Source organism: Aotus nancymaae, unplaced genomic scaffold, assembly GCF_030222135.1.
Source record: "Aotus nancymaae isolate 86718 unplaced genomic scaffold, 86718_ANA_hifiasm-v0.15.2.pri h1tg000008l, whole genome shotgun sequence".
NCBI classification, from domain to species: domain Eukaryota; kingdom Metazoa; phylum Chordata; class Mammalia; order Primates; family Aotidae; genus Aotus; species Aotus nancymaae.
Window position 1 is genome coordinate 15,008,908 of NW_026988419.1, and position 15,984 is coordinate 15,024,891.

General features: G+C 56.0%; 1 protein-coding gene across 1 annotated transcript; it reads right to left on the reverse strand.

Annotated features, from left to right (window-relative positions):
• Window positions 1–385: 385 nt before the first annotated feature.
• Window positions 386–14,867, reverse strand: WNT10A (Wnt family member 10A). The gene is made up of 4 exons (XM_012445847.2): window positions 14,611–14,867; window positions 13,299–13,561; window positions 4,516–4,895; window positions 386–1,540 (listed from the first exon to the last, which is right to left on the reverse strand). The coding sequence occupies exons 1-4, from the start codon at window positions 14,721–14,723 to the stop codon at window positions 1,043–1,045; spliced, it is 1,254 nt and encodes a 417-aa protein (XP_012301270.1). The 5' UTR covers window positions 14,724–14,867; the 3' UTR covers window positions 386–1,042.
• Between the last annotated feature and the right edge of the window lie 1,117 nt (window positions 14,868–15,984).

Genomic DNA, 15,984 nt, shown 5'->3' on the forward strand with positions numbered 1-15,984 from the left:
GAATCTCAAGGTTCCCATTCCTCTTTAATAAAATCCCAACTCCTTACCTTGGCTTAGAAAGACACACAATGTGACTTTTGCCCACCCTCTGCTCACCTCTCCTGCTAGTCTGTCCCTTGACTTCTTCACGGGACTCACAATGGCCCCTTTGCTGTTCCTCCAGCAGGCAGAGAGCTTTCTCAACTCACACTTTCTGCCTTTACATGGCCTCTGCCTGGAAAGCCCTTACCCGCACTCTACATGGCCCTTAAGGTGCAGGATCCAGCATGGGTATCACAACTCAGAGAGGCCTTCCCTGACCAGTGGCTTTGTCTGAGGAGCCTCACTCCCCACAAATCCCCCTACACCCAGCAGCCTGCACATAACATTGTCTGAAATGACCTTGTTTGTATATTTACTTGTTTATTGCCCACGCCTCCCCCTAGCAAGAATGTAATAACCAGGAGGACAAGTGCTGTGTCTTGCTTACTCACATCTGCGGCCCCAGTGCCTCGTATTGCCGTCCCTACTCACCCCACCGCCCCCAGAGTGCCGCAAAGAGAGTGCAAAATAAATATTTGTTAAATGAATGATGAGGGGAATGGTGGGGGAGGGTGTCTGGGGCCTCTACAGAATCACTTCAGCTCAATTATGTCTATTTCTTTCTTCTTTTTTTTTTAATCCTCCTCTGCCCACCAGCCTCCATTCATTCCACCACCCCATCTCCAGGGAAACGGTAAAATGATGGACAGACTGAGGGGCTGCCTGGCTGACGCTTGTTTTAGGGTATGGGGCAACCCCCAGCCCAACTCAGCTATCTGGACTTGGGGGAGGGAGGGGAGGCCAATCAGTCCTAGAGCCCACGAAAGTGACTGGTGGGGTTCAGACAGGCCTGGACTGTCCGGCGATCATAGACCTCAGAGCTGGGACGTGCCTATAAGATCATGTGGTCCAATCTTCTCTCCCAAGAGCCAAGGCGATGCTGCCTGGCCAAGACCGTAAGCCTCAGAGTGCCAGGCTCCAGGAGAGGATCTCGAGCAGGGCCCAGGGGACCCCGGGCCGCTCACTTGCAGACGCTGACCCACTCGGTGATGCGGCACTCTTCGCAGACCACGAAACAGCACCAGTGGAAACGGCAGTGGCAGCGCTCGCTGCGCGTCTGGCGCAGGATGTTGTGGCCGCGGCCGCAGCACATGCTGCCGCAGCCATCCGAGCCCGCGCTGCTCTTGTTGCACAGGCGGCCCACGGTGCCAGCCGAGTCCAGGCGCGGCTCGCGCTCGCAGAAGTCGGGTGACTTCTCGAAGTAGACCAGGTCGGCGGGGCTGGCCCGGCGGCGCGGCCCTGGAGCTCCCGGGGCGGGCGAGGGTGCCCCCGCTGGGCCCGGCTCCAGCTGGCCGCCGTTGCGGTTGTGCGGCCGGATGAGCGTGGCGCGGTGGAAGCGGCTGCGCAGCAGCGCCCCCACGGTGCGGAACTCGGGCGTCACCTGCCAGCACGTCTTGAGCTGGCAGCTGCCTGACGTGCCGTGGCACTTGCACTTCCGCCGCATGTTCTCCATCACCGCCTGCGGAGGGAGGTACCGTGAGGGGTGACATCGGCGGCCAACTTCACTGCCCTCCTCCCAGCGCTGAGCCTGGCCAGCTTCTGAAACCCACTCCCATTGTACAGAGGCAAACGCTGAGGCCCGGAGGGAGGGTCTCACAACCAGGCAGTCAGGAGAACTCCTGTGCCAGCTCCTCTGCCTCTGCCTCTCCCACCCACCTCCCACCAGGCCAGGCCTGGGGGAATTCCCACCTTCCGGCTCCCCTCCTCTCCTGCCGCCTTTCCAGCAGCTGCAGGGGGGCCCTTGGGGCTGGAGGCTCTTGCTTCCTGAAGGGGGATCCCAAATCAGCAGGGAAATTCCCTCTCCCGCCACCCCTGGGGTAGGGGCCAGGAGCAGGAGGGTGCTGGCCCCACTATATCTCACTCCAGGATCTGCGTGTGTGTGTGTGTGTGTGTCTGTGTGTGTGTGTGTGTGTGTGTGTGTGTGGTGGGTTGGGTTGGGGGGGTTCAGTGAAGTTGAGAAAGCCTTGGTCCCCCTCTCAGTCCTTCCCACTCCCACTCCCCTGCCTCTCTTTGTAGAGAGCCAAAGGAGGGGGACAAGTGCTGGGGAGACTGCCCCCGATTATGCTGCCTGGGGCTCATTCTGACTATGCTGAGACCCATAGTTCCTCCTAGGAAGTCAGCGCCACCAGGGGCCAAAGCTCTACCTGAATACAGAACGGAACCAAAGAGAGCCAGCCTCTCCAGCCCAGTGAGAGTGGAGAGAGGCTCCCAGGCCTCCAAGGGAGGTGGTTATGGGAACACAACCTGGCTGCCCTCCACCCAGCTCACAGCCTGCTCTAGAGTCTCCTCCCTAAGAACTCTTTGACGTTATTTTCACCAGAAATGCTGTGAGAAGTTGGCCATATCCCCTCCTTTCCTTTAGTCTACTCCAAAAACACACCCTCAGACAGTGACAGCAATGAGCCAGGGCCCTTGAACTTGGGCCGTAAGAGAGGGCGCCTTCCCCTCGAGGTCTGAAAGGGCTCCACAGTGGGCATGCGCAGCCTGTGCTGTCAGAACCACGTGGGAACCAGCCCGATGCCTCCCCAGGCCAACAGCTCCAGAACATCTGCTTCCCACGGGCAGCAGCCATTAATTAACCAGTTTAACGAGGAGGGGGAGGAGGCACCATTGGTATGGGCTGGGATGGCAGTGAAGCTTGGGAAAAGAGCTGTATAGGGCAGGGTGGGTGGGAGCTGGACATGACCCCAGGCTAAGCGTGCCTCAGTTTACCCCACCTCTAAGTCAAGATGGGAATTGCTGAATCAGCTTGGAGTCTGTGCAGGAAGAAAGGTTGTGTTCCCATAACCACCTCCCTTGGAGGCCTGGGAGCCTCTCTCCACTCATCATAGGCTAAGAGACCAAGAGAGGACGGTCGCAGTGGCTCATGCCTGTAATTCCAGCACTTTGGGAGGCCAAGGCGGGCAGATCACGAGGTCAAGAGATCGAGATCATTCTGGCTAACATGGTGAAACCCCGTCTCTACTAAAAATACAAAAATTAGCTGAGTATGGTAGCACCTGTAGTCCCAGCTACTCGGGAGGCTGAGGCAGGAGAATCGCTTGAACCTGGGAGGCGAAGGTTGCAGTGAGCCGAGATCGCACCACTGCATTCCAGCCTGGTGACAAAGCGAGACTCTGTCTCAAAAAAAAAAAAAAGAGGCCAAGAGAAAGGAGAGTGAGATGGAGAAGGTGCCAGCCAGAATGAGAGGAAGCCAGAGAAAAGGCCTCAGCAGGCTGGGCAGAGTCAAGAGAAGGGATGATGGAGACAGAATATTCAGGAAAGGATGGTGCTGAGCTACCATGAGAGCCAACAAAGTATCCGAGTGTGGACTCAACGCTGTAGAATAAAAGAGCACAGGCTCAGAGGTCTGCCTGGGGATGAGTCCTGCCTGGGCCACCTTCTCACTAGTTGCATCATCTTGGACAAGCTTCTTGGTCGATCTGTGCCTCAGTTTCCATATCTCAACGTAAGGTTAATAACAGTGCCCACTTCATAGGTAGCTGTAAGGATTAAATAGGCTAATATGGGCCAGGTGTGGTGGCTCACACCTGTAATCCCAGCACTTTGGGAGGCCAAGGCGGGTGGATCATGATGTCAGGAGTTCAAGACCAGCCTGGCCAAGATGGTGAAACCCCATCTCTACTAAAAATACAAAAATTAGCCAGGCACGGTGGCAGGTGCCTGTAATCCCAGCTACTTGGGAGGCTGAGGCAGGAGAATCGCTTAAACCTGGTTGGCAGAGGTTGCACTGAGCCAAGATTGCACCACTGCACTCCAGCCTGGGTGATAGAGTGAGACTCTATCTCCAAAAAAAAGGCTAATATGTAGGAAAGTGCTCAAGACAGTAAATGAAGCTTATTCTCACTTTCTTTTCTTTTTTTTTTTTAATGTATGTGTGTATGTATTTAATTTATTTTTAATGAATGACCTTTGAGGTAGTAGGATTTGAGAGCAGAGGACCAAGGAGGAAGGCATCATAACACAGTTCCACAGTGGCCCCTAGGAACTTCACTTACACCCCTTACTTTGCAGGAATCCCTCATTCTAGACTGCACAGAAAGGCTGGGAGAGGAGATCACCGGATCACGGAACATTAGCATTGTGGAGGGGAACCTTAGGGATGATCTAGTTCAACTAGATAGGGGAGGAGTCAGATGGCAGTGCCAGGCCTAGACTCCTGCAGCCCTGTCCTTTCTCCTGGGTGATCACCCAAGGAAGTAGGAGAGGCAGGTTGCTCAGCAGGTACTGTGCTGATCCGGAGCAGCAGGGCTCCTTTCAGCCCTGTATCCACAGGCCTAGTCCAGTGCCTGGTGCACAGTACATACTCAATGTGTGTTTGCTGAATGAGTTAGACAGGGTCAATGAGAAGATTGCCAAGGTGGCACGTGCCTGGGCAAGGGGTAGGCCCTAGGCAAAGGGATTTGAAGCGGACCCAGGGGGCGGGGCTCTCACCTGCCTCCCGACTCGGTTGTTGTGAAGCCTCATTCTCGCATGGATGTCTCTGTGAGGCTCCCGGGAGTCCAGAAAGTCCTTAGAGAAGCGTTCCCCGAAGCCCATGTCGGGGCTGCAGCCGCCCCACTCCCAGGAGTCCTGCAGGCCTGGGCTGGCTGTGGGCAGGGCTGGGTGTTCCGGGACCCCATGGCTCAGGCCCTTACCACGCTGCAGTGCGTCCAGTTGCAGGCGGTGCAGCTTCCTACGGAAGGCCTCCTCGTCCCCTCGCCGGGACGCATCGCAGCCACAGGCCTTCAGTTTGCCCAGGGCACACGCATTGGACACCGCGTGCACCACGCCAGCTGCCGCGATGGCGTAGGCAAAAGCGCTCTCTCGGAAACCTGTGATTAAAGACCCAGAACACATGGACTCTGGAGGGGCCTCGACACCCCATTCTCCAGCCCACCCTTCTCATCATTCCAAGGAGAGACTGAGGCCAAGTATGCTGGACAGTCTGGCACAAGGACACAGAGTCAAAGAAGGGCAGAAATCACACCAGAAGCCAGCTGTTCTATACACAGGACCTGGTGGGATGGGGGGGGCGGTTTCCCAATTGCCCTCTGCCTTTTGCACTCTCTCCTCCTGTCCCTTAACATCACCTTTAGCAAACTCAGAATTTGTATGTCTACATCTCTACTATATGGCAGAAAGTATCTGGCAAACACATTCTTATTACAGTCAGGGATTTAATCTATTACCTCTCACAGTGGTATCCGCAATTTTAAAATAAGCCCACAGCATGAGGGCAACATTTAATCTAAAGAATATATTGGCCGGGCGAGGTGGCTCACGCCTGTAATCCCAGCACTTTGGGAGGCTGAGGCGGGTGGATCACGAGGTTAGGAGATCCAGATCATCCTGGCCAACATGGTGAAACCCCATATCTACTAAAATACAAAAAAATTAGTTCGGTGTGGTGATGTGTACTTGTAGTCCCAGCTACTTGGGAGGCTGAGGCAGGAGAATCGCTTGAACCCAGGAGGCAGAGGTTGCAGTGAGCCGAGATCATGTCACTTGCACTCCAGCCTAGCAACAGAGCCAGACTCCTTCTCAAAAAGAAAAAAAAAAGAGTACATTGCCAGTGATGCTGCTGATGGCAATGTGGTAGGAATGTAAACTATTACAACCACTGTGGAAACCAGTGTGGAGATTCCTCAAAGAACTAAAAGTAGAAGAACTACCATTTGATCCAGCAATCCCACTACTGGGTATCTACCCAGAGGAAAAGAAGTTATTATATGAAAAAGATCCTTGCACATGCATGTTCATAGCAGCACAATTTGTAATTGTGAAAATATGGTACCAGCCCAAATGTCCATCAATCAACGAGTGGATAAAGAAACTGTGGTGTATACATGCCATGGAATACTCCTCAGCCATAAAAAGGAACAAAATAATGGCATTCATAGCAACCTGGATGGAATCTGAAACCATATTATTCTAAGTAACTCAGGAATGGAAAATCAAACATCCTGTGTTCTCACTTACAAGTAGGAGCTAAGCTATGAAGATGCAAAGGCATAAGAATGATATATTGGGCTGGGCACAGCAGCTCACGCTTGTAATCCCAGCACTTTAGGAGGCCGAGGCGGGCAGATCACAAGGTCAGGAGTTCGAGACCAGCCTGTCCAATATGGTGAAACCTTGTTTCTACTAAAAAATACAAATATTAGCCAGGCGTGGTGGCACACACCTGTAGTCCCAGCTACTTGGGAGGCTGAGGAGGAGAATCACTTGAACCTGAAAGGCAGAGGTTGCAGCGAGCCGAGATCGTGCCACTGCACTCCAGCCTGGGCGACAGAGTGAGACTCCATCTCAAAAAAAAGAATACACATTGGACTTCTTTGGGTACTCTGGGAAAGGGTGGGTGTGAAGAGAGGGATAAAAGACTACACACTGGGTACAGTGTACACTGCTCGGGTGAAGGGCACATCAAAATCTCAGAAATCACCACTAAAGAGCTTATTCAACCAAATACCACCTGTTCCCCAAAACCTATTGAAATAAATAAATAAATGACATTTCATAAAATAAACTGTACACAATTTTTGGGGAAAAAAAGAATAAATCGCCAATGATGGAATTCCAGGCCTAGGAGATGTCATTGGGCACTAGGGTAAGTAAGAGGGACAGTCAGCTCCTAATGCTCCCTGCCCAAGGCAGCCTGCTGGATGCATGCCCATCTTAGGCCCAGCATAGGACCCTCCCTAATGGCCAGACTCCAGAGGTAGAGAAATGGGTCAGCAGAGCTTCCCTTTCCTTGTCCACAGGACATCACTGAAAGCCACTCAGAAATGGGCACTACCCAGCCACCTTGCCTGTTGGAGGGACACTAGAGGGGAGTCCAGGCTCTTGCACGTAGTAGTGTTGAACATCGAGAGAGAAAGGTAAGCTGAGGCTTACCAGATGGCTCAGGAGGCACAGACTCTCGCTGACCAAACCACTCTTGGGGGCTGCGGCTGGGCCGGCCTGGCCACTAGCTTGTCCACACTGCCTTCCGTCTACGGGTTCCAGCCTGAGCCATTCTCTGGGAACACCTGGACCTGTGGCAGGGGGTGTTCCCAGAGACCCTACTTGCAAAGGAGGGTCCCACTCTCAGGCCTGCTGGCTACCTCTTGCTTATTCTGCATCTGAGAAAGGACCAGCTAGGAACAAGTTCTGGTACAAGTCTCCGACTCGCCTCCACACATCAGAGAGAGGGCAGGCAGCAAGAGAAGCCAGAGGCCCTAGGCCAATCCCACCTTAATCCTCACCCCCTGCATCACAGACCCCTGTTCTCCCCTTCCTGCTAAAAAAAAAAAAAAGAAAAAAGAAAAGAAAAAGAAAAATGCTGTTTAGTAGTTAAGAACTGATTCCTAGCTGGGCACAGTGGCTCACGCCTGTAATCCCATCACTTTGGGAGGCCGAGGTGGGCAGATCACCTGAGGTCAGGAGTTCAAGACCAGCCTGGCCAACATTGTGAAACCCCATCTCTACTAAAAATACAAAAATTAGCCAGGGGTGGTGGTGTGTGCTTGTAATTTCAGCTACTCGGGAGGCTGAGACAGGAGAATCGCTTGAACCCAGGAGGTGGAGGTTGCAGTGAGCCTCGCACCATTGCACTTTGGCCTGGGCGACAGAGCAAGACTCCATCTCAAAAAAAAAAAAAAGAACTGATTCCTGAAATCAGTTTGCTTCAAATCTTGGCTCTTCCACTTACTAGCTACTAATAGTGACCTTGGCCAAGTGACATAACCTCCCTGTGCCTCAGTTTCCTCATCTGTAAAATAAGGCTATTATCTGCCTCATTGCAATCCCAAGAATTAAATGAATTGGTAAAGTTAAAGTGCTTAGAATAGTGCCTTACTAATTAAGTATTACTCAAATATTAGCTATTATTGAGAAGTTCTTTCTGCTATCTGACCTCACTCACTCCTGCTGTATTTTTGGGGCCATTGTTTTTTGTTTCATCCTGATCAGGGACAAAGCCCAGCAGTTCATGACCTATTTTAGAATAGGTCACTTGGGCCACCAGATGCCCATGAAGCAGACTGTCCCTCTCTCTTTCCAGCTCATGGCATCTCAGTACATTTTTCCATAAGGAGCTCAGCTATGAGCAGAGAAGAGGGGATGGGGTTTGGGCTGGAGCCTTCCATGGAGATGCTGAGAATTAGCAGGAGCTGCAGAGGAGTAGAAACTGCCCTGGGGCAGTGGAACCTAAGGGGAAGGAGGATGGAACCAAACTCCTGGGAAGCACACCCTACATTTATCCCTTGCCTTTTATCTGTGGAACTCCGAGCCCTTCTCTTATTGCTGGGGGGTCATCAGCCTCATCCTAGGACACATGGCAATACTCAGACCTCCACAGGCAGCCCAGGCCTCAGAAATCACCTCCACACAGACACTGCCACCACTACCAAACACACACACACGTTATGCAAAAGGAGAAAACAGGTCACGGGGTATGGAGCTGTATCCAGACCCAGCTCTCCCAGCTTCCAGGTCTGGCATCTTTCTACTGAAGGATGTGTGACTCCAAGGGAGTCCTGCTGCTGAGAAAGAAACCCAGGTAGCTCATTTTTTAGTTCCCATCGCCTTGTCTGTGCATAGCGCCAGGAAAGAGGATGAGGCTGGTCCAGGGAGGTGTGCAGGGCCAACCACCATCTTCTAGGCCCTGTCACATTTCAGGGTAAGCCTGGGGAGATCTGGAGAAACATAGCCCACAGCTGCAGAGAACACCCCTACCCCACGCAGCTAAAGACACCCTCTCTATACCACCCTGTGGCCTCTAACAATTGTCATCGCCACGTGTAGAGGTGACAAGGCAGGGCCTGTGTGGCCACCCTTGGCTGCAAGTATCCAGGCCTCATAGAAGTCCAGCCCACTGGGTCTGCCCCCAGCTCCTGCTCAGGGCCCCAGTTTCGGTCCTGGCCCCAACTGTCTGGGGCAGACGCAGGCACTGTGCCATCTGGCCAGCTGGAGGGGGAGCAGGGTGGGGCCATGGCCAGCTGGGCTGCCCGGAGCAGGGAGGCAGGGGGCTCGTTAAGACACACAATTAGCCGCCCTGCCTTTGATCTGGGACAGGGACTGCCAGCATCTAAGTGGAGTCAGCTGCTGCTACAGGCTGCAGCAGCCAAAGGCTGGGAAGGGGCTGGGGGAGGAGGTTTGGAGGGCAGGGGAGGGTGCAGGAGAGAGGATTCAGGAGCCAATGGGAACTAGAAGGGGTTAGAGAAGCTTGAGCCCTATCCATTCAAGTCAAAGAGGGAGGGAAGGGGAGAGGTCTGGTCTCCATTCTCTCCATGCAAATAATCTGTGCATTGCTCATGTGCCTGGGGAGAGAGAGAGAGAGACTGGTGTGCATGTGGGAACACTTAGGCGTGACACTGAATGGAGCCACACATATGCAAAAACAGGAGTAGGTGTTTGGTGTGTGCGTGTGTATGTGTGCGCGTGCGCCCATACACATGTCAGTTTCATTTCTTGGCATGCTCCCCCATTATACCAGCTCACCTCTCTGGGTACACAATGGGACTTTGTGTTGGCCTTGTGATCTGGGAGATGGTATAGAAGGGGATTGGGTGCAAGCTTTAAAGTCAGCTGGCCTGCATTTGACTTCTACCTCCACGGCTCACTTTCAAGCTGTGTGACTAATGGCAAGTTACCCAACTTCTCTTAGTTTCATTTATAAAATGAGAATAAGAATAGGATCTACCACATGGGGACTGTTTGAAGATCCTAAAACATGGATAAAATGCTGTAGATTCTAATGATACCCAATTAATTAGCCGATATTTACTAACACACAGCAGGTGCTTAGTATATGTTGGCTAATTAATTGGGTATCATTAGAATAAAAGAACCTTAGGTGATCCTGGGATATGAGTACTCATGAGTACTCCATGCCTTGGTTTCCCCATCTGAGCACCACTCCCATCCCTGGATGCCTTAGGCATAAAACCAAGAGGATGAATGTAAAATGTAGGTGGGAGAAAAATAGGCCAGGGCCGTGGAAAGCAGAGCCTGGAAGCCCACACTGCTGGCTTCCCCTGGGCTGGAAGCCTGGCTGTGGGCCTCACACTCCCTCTTTCCATCCATTCCAAATGGGTCTGGGCCTTAAGGAAGACAGTACCTAAACTGTGTGGGAGCTCCCAGGGACTGCTGTGTGAATCTACTACACTTCCCTCCATCAAGCCTCTCCTTGACCTCTCCTCCCCTCTCATTCCAGTGCTGAGCCCAGCTCCCAGCAGCCCCTTCCTCAAATTTCCCTCCTGTCCTCAGTGAGAGAAGAAGGCAGTCTCTGTTCCTCACACTGAGGCACTCCCCTCTAACAGATGTTCTGCCCAGCACCCAGCCCAGGCACCAGCCATCTAGGTTCTTAGTACAAAAAGCTGGGGCTACCAGTGCCATTGGCACTAAGGTCACTGCTGCTCCTGGACTAGGTGAAGCAGCCAGCATGGGCTTGGGGGCCTCCCACAGCTTTTTCTGACCCTCTCTATTCCCATGGGAAGCCCCTGTCCCTGTCTCCCATGGCCTAGGCTCCAGCACCTGCTCACCCCCTCTTCCTGGCTGGGTAAAACCCTGTTGCATACCTCACCTTCCCAGGCTTGTCCACTCCAGATGCTCAAGCCCTCTTGCACCTCCCTCTGTCAAAACCCCATCCCCCCAGCTTAGCTCATCTCAGGGAAGGTGTCAGGACAATTAGATGATGATAGGCATTAAAGAAGGCCCAAGGGACCCAGGACCCCCACCCAAGCACCAACTGAAGTTTAAACATGACAGAATCCACATTTAAGAGGACCCTCACCAATTGATACCCTGGGTCAGAAAAGGGGTCAGCACCCAGATATTCCACTTGGAGGAAACGGAGGTCACCTGAGCCCACACAATGGACAATCCATAACTTGAAGGGAGATTCCTGGTGGAAGGAAGTAGACCAGGAGCTGGCTGACACGGTGAGTGGCTTCATAGGATTCCAATTTAGCTAGTCCTCCAGAAGATGGGCCACGATGGACTGAGAAATGACTGCCCCCCAGAAGGCTGAACCAGCAGGTGGAGTCAGGGGTGCAGTGGTGGCCAATGGAAGAGAGGAGTGGCAGATTTCTTTTCAGAAGCCCAGAGTCCCTTCTGAGAAGCCAGAGGTGGAAATGAGGTGTGAGGTGTGGCACTGAGGGGCATTGATGTGGAGCAGAAGCCAAAGAGGTAGGCCAGTGTCCTGAGGCCCAGGGAAAATGCCCAGCCTCACCTCTGTGGCTGGAGCCTGGCAGCCACTGTCCCACTCCCTCCGCATGCTGGGCGCCTCCCTGCCCTGGCTAGCCCCGGCAAGTCGTCCCCCTCCAGCCCTAACCTCCCCCTACCACCCGTCCCCCCAGCTCACCTCGTGCTTATTAAACTGCAGGTGAACCCGGGAGCGCCTGGCACCCAGCCAACCCCGGGCTGTTCTGCCGCTCTGAACTCTCCCCCAGGCTTCAAAGACCCCAAGATCCTCCAGCAGACCGCGCGGGCCTGACCCAGCGAGCCACTCAAGGGACCTGAGTTCACTCGGTCTAGAGGGAACAGGAGGACAGAGGGGCCCCCGGGGCCCCGAAGAGACGGATGCAGAGCTTGCCTTGCCAAATCTGAAGCGGCAGGAGTGAGAACCTCAGCGCCTATCCCAGTCCCCAGCAGGCAGAAACCAAAGCCAGAGTCCTCCTGGGGGCCCCGAGGGCCCCAGAGGGAACCGCGGTTGCGGGGAGCGCGGACGACCTAGAAACCCGAGGGTAGGAGCGGACGCGCGGCGGCGGAGAGCGCCGGCAGGGCCCGGCCAGGGCATGAATGGTGCCGAGGCCTGTCACTTCGTGTCGGTGCGCGGGCGGCGGGACGGGGAAGGGCGTGCGGTCCGAGCTGGGCAGGCCCGGGGAGTCCTGGGCAGCAGCTCCTGGACGGCTGGAGGGGCTCGGGCTGCGGCGGGGCGGCAGCGGGCGGGAGGCTGGGGGAGCCCGGGGCAGGGCGGGGGGCGCCCTCTGAGAGCGGCGCGGCTGGGGCCGGGAGCCGTCTGCCGCGGCCCGCGGGGATTAGTTCGCGGCTGCATGCCGCCACACGCGTCGGGCTGGGCTCGGCCGGGTAGAAACAGCGCCCGGGGCGCGCGGGGGAGAGAGGAGGGAGCGCGCGGGGGCGGGGCGGGGCGGAGGGCCTGGGGCTGGGCTGGTGGAGGCTGGGGTGGCCCCTGACATGGGGGCCCAGGGGATGCAACCAGGGGTCCTGGTGTGAAAGGGAAAGGCCACGGCTTTCTGAGTTTTCCGAATCTGGGGTACAGCCTGACTCCCCAAGAAGCCTCAAGACTACAAGGTGTTTGCGTACCCGTCTCCCTCCACATCCACTAAAAATTGGACAAGACCTAAGGAGCTAGGGCTACAGGTGCCCACAATGTCCCACCCAGGCCACTGAGAGGAGAGATAGATACCCAGCTAGGCCCATCCCAGAGGCAGGGCCCCATCTTTCCCAAAAGATTTGAGTCAAGGCCTGAGAGACCAGGCCAGGAGGTGGGTGTGAGCAGAAGTGAGTGACAAAACCTCCTGCCATCCACTCTAGTGATTGTCCCGGTGGGTCACCCAGAAGTCCGGGAGGGAGGACAGGGAATGGGCTGCCGCTCCTCTGAGCTGTGAGGGGAAGAGGGGTTGACAGGACTTCTAGGCCTGCCGGCAGGAGCCACAACACACAGGCGCACACACATCCAGCACCTCTGATTCAGAGAGGGTTTTCCAGAGGCCGCAGGGATGACACATGGGCCGGTGATGTCTCCTACCGGGAGGAGCTTTGCAGAAGCGCAGACTCTTTACCTGTTCAGACTGCCCCCACCTGCACCATTGGGCAAAGTCATCAACCCCTCCTCATGCTGACTCTGGGTTCTTCCCCACGGGCTCCCCATCCTAAACGCGGTTTACTAAGTAGAGGGTAAGTAGAGGCAAGAGACAGGTACAGATATTTCCTGGGCTTGAGATATGCAGTGTCGGTGATAGGGCAGGATGACCCAGGAGTCCAGTTCTCAGGCATGGAACCTGCCACCCTCAGCCCACACAGCCCAGTCTGGAGCCACACTGCCCCATTTCTCTGCCCTCATGGCCTTTCTGAGACCAGAAAGATGAAGGAGAGCGGCATGGCCAGCAGATGGGCACGTGGGGTTGGTGGGATGCCAGCTTGAGGCAGTGGGTTAGAAATGGCTGGGAATGAATTCTGAGGTGGAGATGCTGGATGGGGCAGATAGGGGCACAGGGGTGAGGGGCAGCTACCTCTGCTGAAGATGGGACTGTCATAGGGGATCTTGTTTCGAGTCTCCAGGCTTGAGCAGTTCCAGCGCTGGTCCCGGAATTGGTGTTGGCATTCGTGGATGGCGATCTGGATGCCCTGTATGGCTGAGGCAGCCACGTCAGGGTGACGCACACACACCTCCATCTGCCTCCGGCTCAGGCCTGGCAACGTTAGGCACACCGTGTTGGCATTGAGCACCGGCTCCGGGGGGAGGCGGAGGTCCAGAATGTCATTGGGTGCTGACCTGCAGACATGTGGGGTGGAGTAGGCAAGTGTTTCGGGGGGACCAGGAGAGTCCCATCTAACAACACACACTCTGTCCCAAAGGCCACAATCACTCTCTATTCCAACCTCTGCATGGTGGCCCACATTCCTCTTTCCTTGACCTTTTCACAATCATCCTGCCCAACGCAACTCACCCAGCTAGCTGCACACCCACACAGGTAAACGTGCAAATGCACACACCTCCCCCATACCTGTGGACACAGTATTTCCTATGTGCATCCCCAGCATAAGCCCATACACACAGGGTCCCCCAGGAGCCCACTCCCACAGGTATGTTTCAGTCACATTCACACAGACACACTTCCACACACATTGTGGTGGACACACAAACCCAACCCCAGCACACTTCCACACATGCACACTTCATCATAGTACACACACACACACCATCAAAGACACTCGCATTTACACACGTGTTCATCTTAGCATACATTGACCCATGAGCTCTCGCATGCACACATGGGCACACAGACAAAACTATTGTTTTTGTCTATTTACCCACACAGTTTGCTGGGATCCTGGGCTCGATTGAACACACACATACTCTCTCTCTCTCTCTCTCTCTCTCTCTCTCTCTCAGCTCTTGCAGCTGCAGTCTCTCACTGACCCCACCTGGGCTACCCCCTTCCAGCCTCCCAACCCTTGCCCCTAGCTGGGGCTGATCTGCAGGAAGGAGTGAGATAGCTTGTGCTTACTCCTGGAGTGGGGGTGCCTTCCCCCAACAGGGCAGGAATTCCAGACTGGCACTTGCTCCCCCATACACACCTCCCCTCCTAGATGCCATCCTGCTTCTGAGCACTGCCCTGTCTCCCTGGACGGCCCATATCCTGTCACTGTCCAACCCCCTCCTATAGGGAGCTCACTGCCTTTGGTTGGGCACCAGCACTTTCCTATGACCCTGTCCCTCCCTCCTTGCAGGGTCCTCTACCCCAGAAAGAGCAGCAGAGGCCCCTGCAGGGCCCCCGGACCTAACTCTCTAGGAGGGCGGAGCATGAGGCGAGGGCTCACCTGGGCATGGCAGCAGCCAGCAGCAGTAGGAAGAACAGGAGCACCCAGAGCGCTGGCCGCGGCTGGGGCTGGGGACGGAGCCGCAGCCAGGGGCGAGGGTGGGCGCTGCCCATGGCGCGCAGGCCCTGACGGGCTGGGAGTGGGGGGCTCACAGCCCAGTGGGACTGGAGAGCCAGGGGCGCCGGCGCATGATCGCCGGGGGGTCGGGACGGCTGCGACACACAGCTCCGACTCGGGTCAGGGCTCCGGGAGCAGACGGCGCCCGCCTCCCCGCTCCATGGGGCAGCACCCCCGGGCACCGCCCTCGGGGGGGGCGGGGGGTGAAGAGCGGGCGAACCGGGCACCTCCTGGCACAGGGGTCCGGGGAATTTCCCGAGGCCCCCCTGCGACAACTCCCGGTGCCTCTCGAGGGTAAGGGGGGCCCGGAGGTGCAGCGGGCTGGGGACGCAAGGCTGGGGTGCCAGGGAGCCCTCCAGCGCAGCGCTAGGAGCCTGCGCTTGCGAGGCGCGCTGGCGGGGGCGGCGCTGTCTGTGCTGGGCCCCACTGCCTGGAGAGTGAGTGACTGTCCCGACTCTGTGAGCTCTGCCGCCTTCCCTTTCCTCCCCCCCGCCCCCCCATTTAGTGTCTCAGGGCTCTACCCCACGTGACGTCACGCGGCGGGGCGTGGAGGCGTGTACGCGTCCCGAGGCCACTGCGTCCGCTGGGGACCCGGGGTGGGAGCGGCCCTGCTGAGGGCAGGAGGGTAAAGGTGTTGGGGTCTGGGCGCGCGTGCACGGGAAGATGCCTGGGCGTGGAGTGCGCAGGGTTGTGGAGGGGGGGCGAGGGGGAGGTGTTACCTCGAGGTGTGTGTGCCTGGCTGAGACGCAGCTGCTGGGTAGCGCCCCCATTCCACCCCAACACACACCTGCAGGGGCTGGAGGGGAGGGGCTGGTCTCTCTGTTTTGCCTCCCCCACCAGAGGAGGGACTTCCCCCGGGCCTGCTTGCTGTGAGGCAGGTGTGGGCTCCTGCAAAGGGGTTTGGCAGCCTCTGGCTTTTTCTCTCCTTTGCTGTGTTACCTTAGACAGGTGCCTTCTGCTCCCGCTCACGGAGACCCCCTCTGCCCCTTGGTGAAATGCAGCTGGGGGACCGCCTCGTCTCCGCAGTGAGCCCGTGGAGGCAGCAGTGTCAGGCCCCCAGAAAATGCGCGAGCAGGAACACAGCGCCCTGGGTGGCACGCCCTGGGAGGAGGCGTTAGAAAGCCTTTTAACCCTAGAAGTGGGTCTTGAGATAGCTTATTTAACTCCCCTTTATTTCACAAGACAATATCGAGGCTCAGAGTGGTCACACCGCAAATTAGCGGAAGAGCTAGAACCCAACGCAGCTCTCCTGACTCC

Excerpts from the sequence above, each read along its gene's own strand:
- WNT10A (XM_012445847.2), bottom strand. The coding sequence starts at position 14,723 with ATGGGCAGCGCCCACCCTCGCCCCTGGCTGCGGCTCCGTCCCCAGCCC. Across the intron at positions 4,896-13,298 it reads CAGTCCCATCTTCAGCAGAG|GTTTCCGAGAGAGCGCTTTT; the intron begins GTAGCTGCCCCT and ends CTTTAATCACAG. Across the intron at positions 1,541-4,515 it reads ACAACCGAGTCGGGAGGCAG|GCGGTGATGGAGAACATGCG; the intron begins GTGAGAGCCCCG and ends CTCCCTCCGCAG.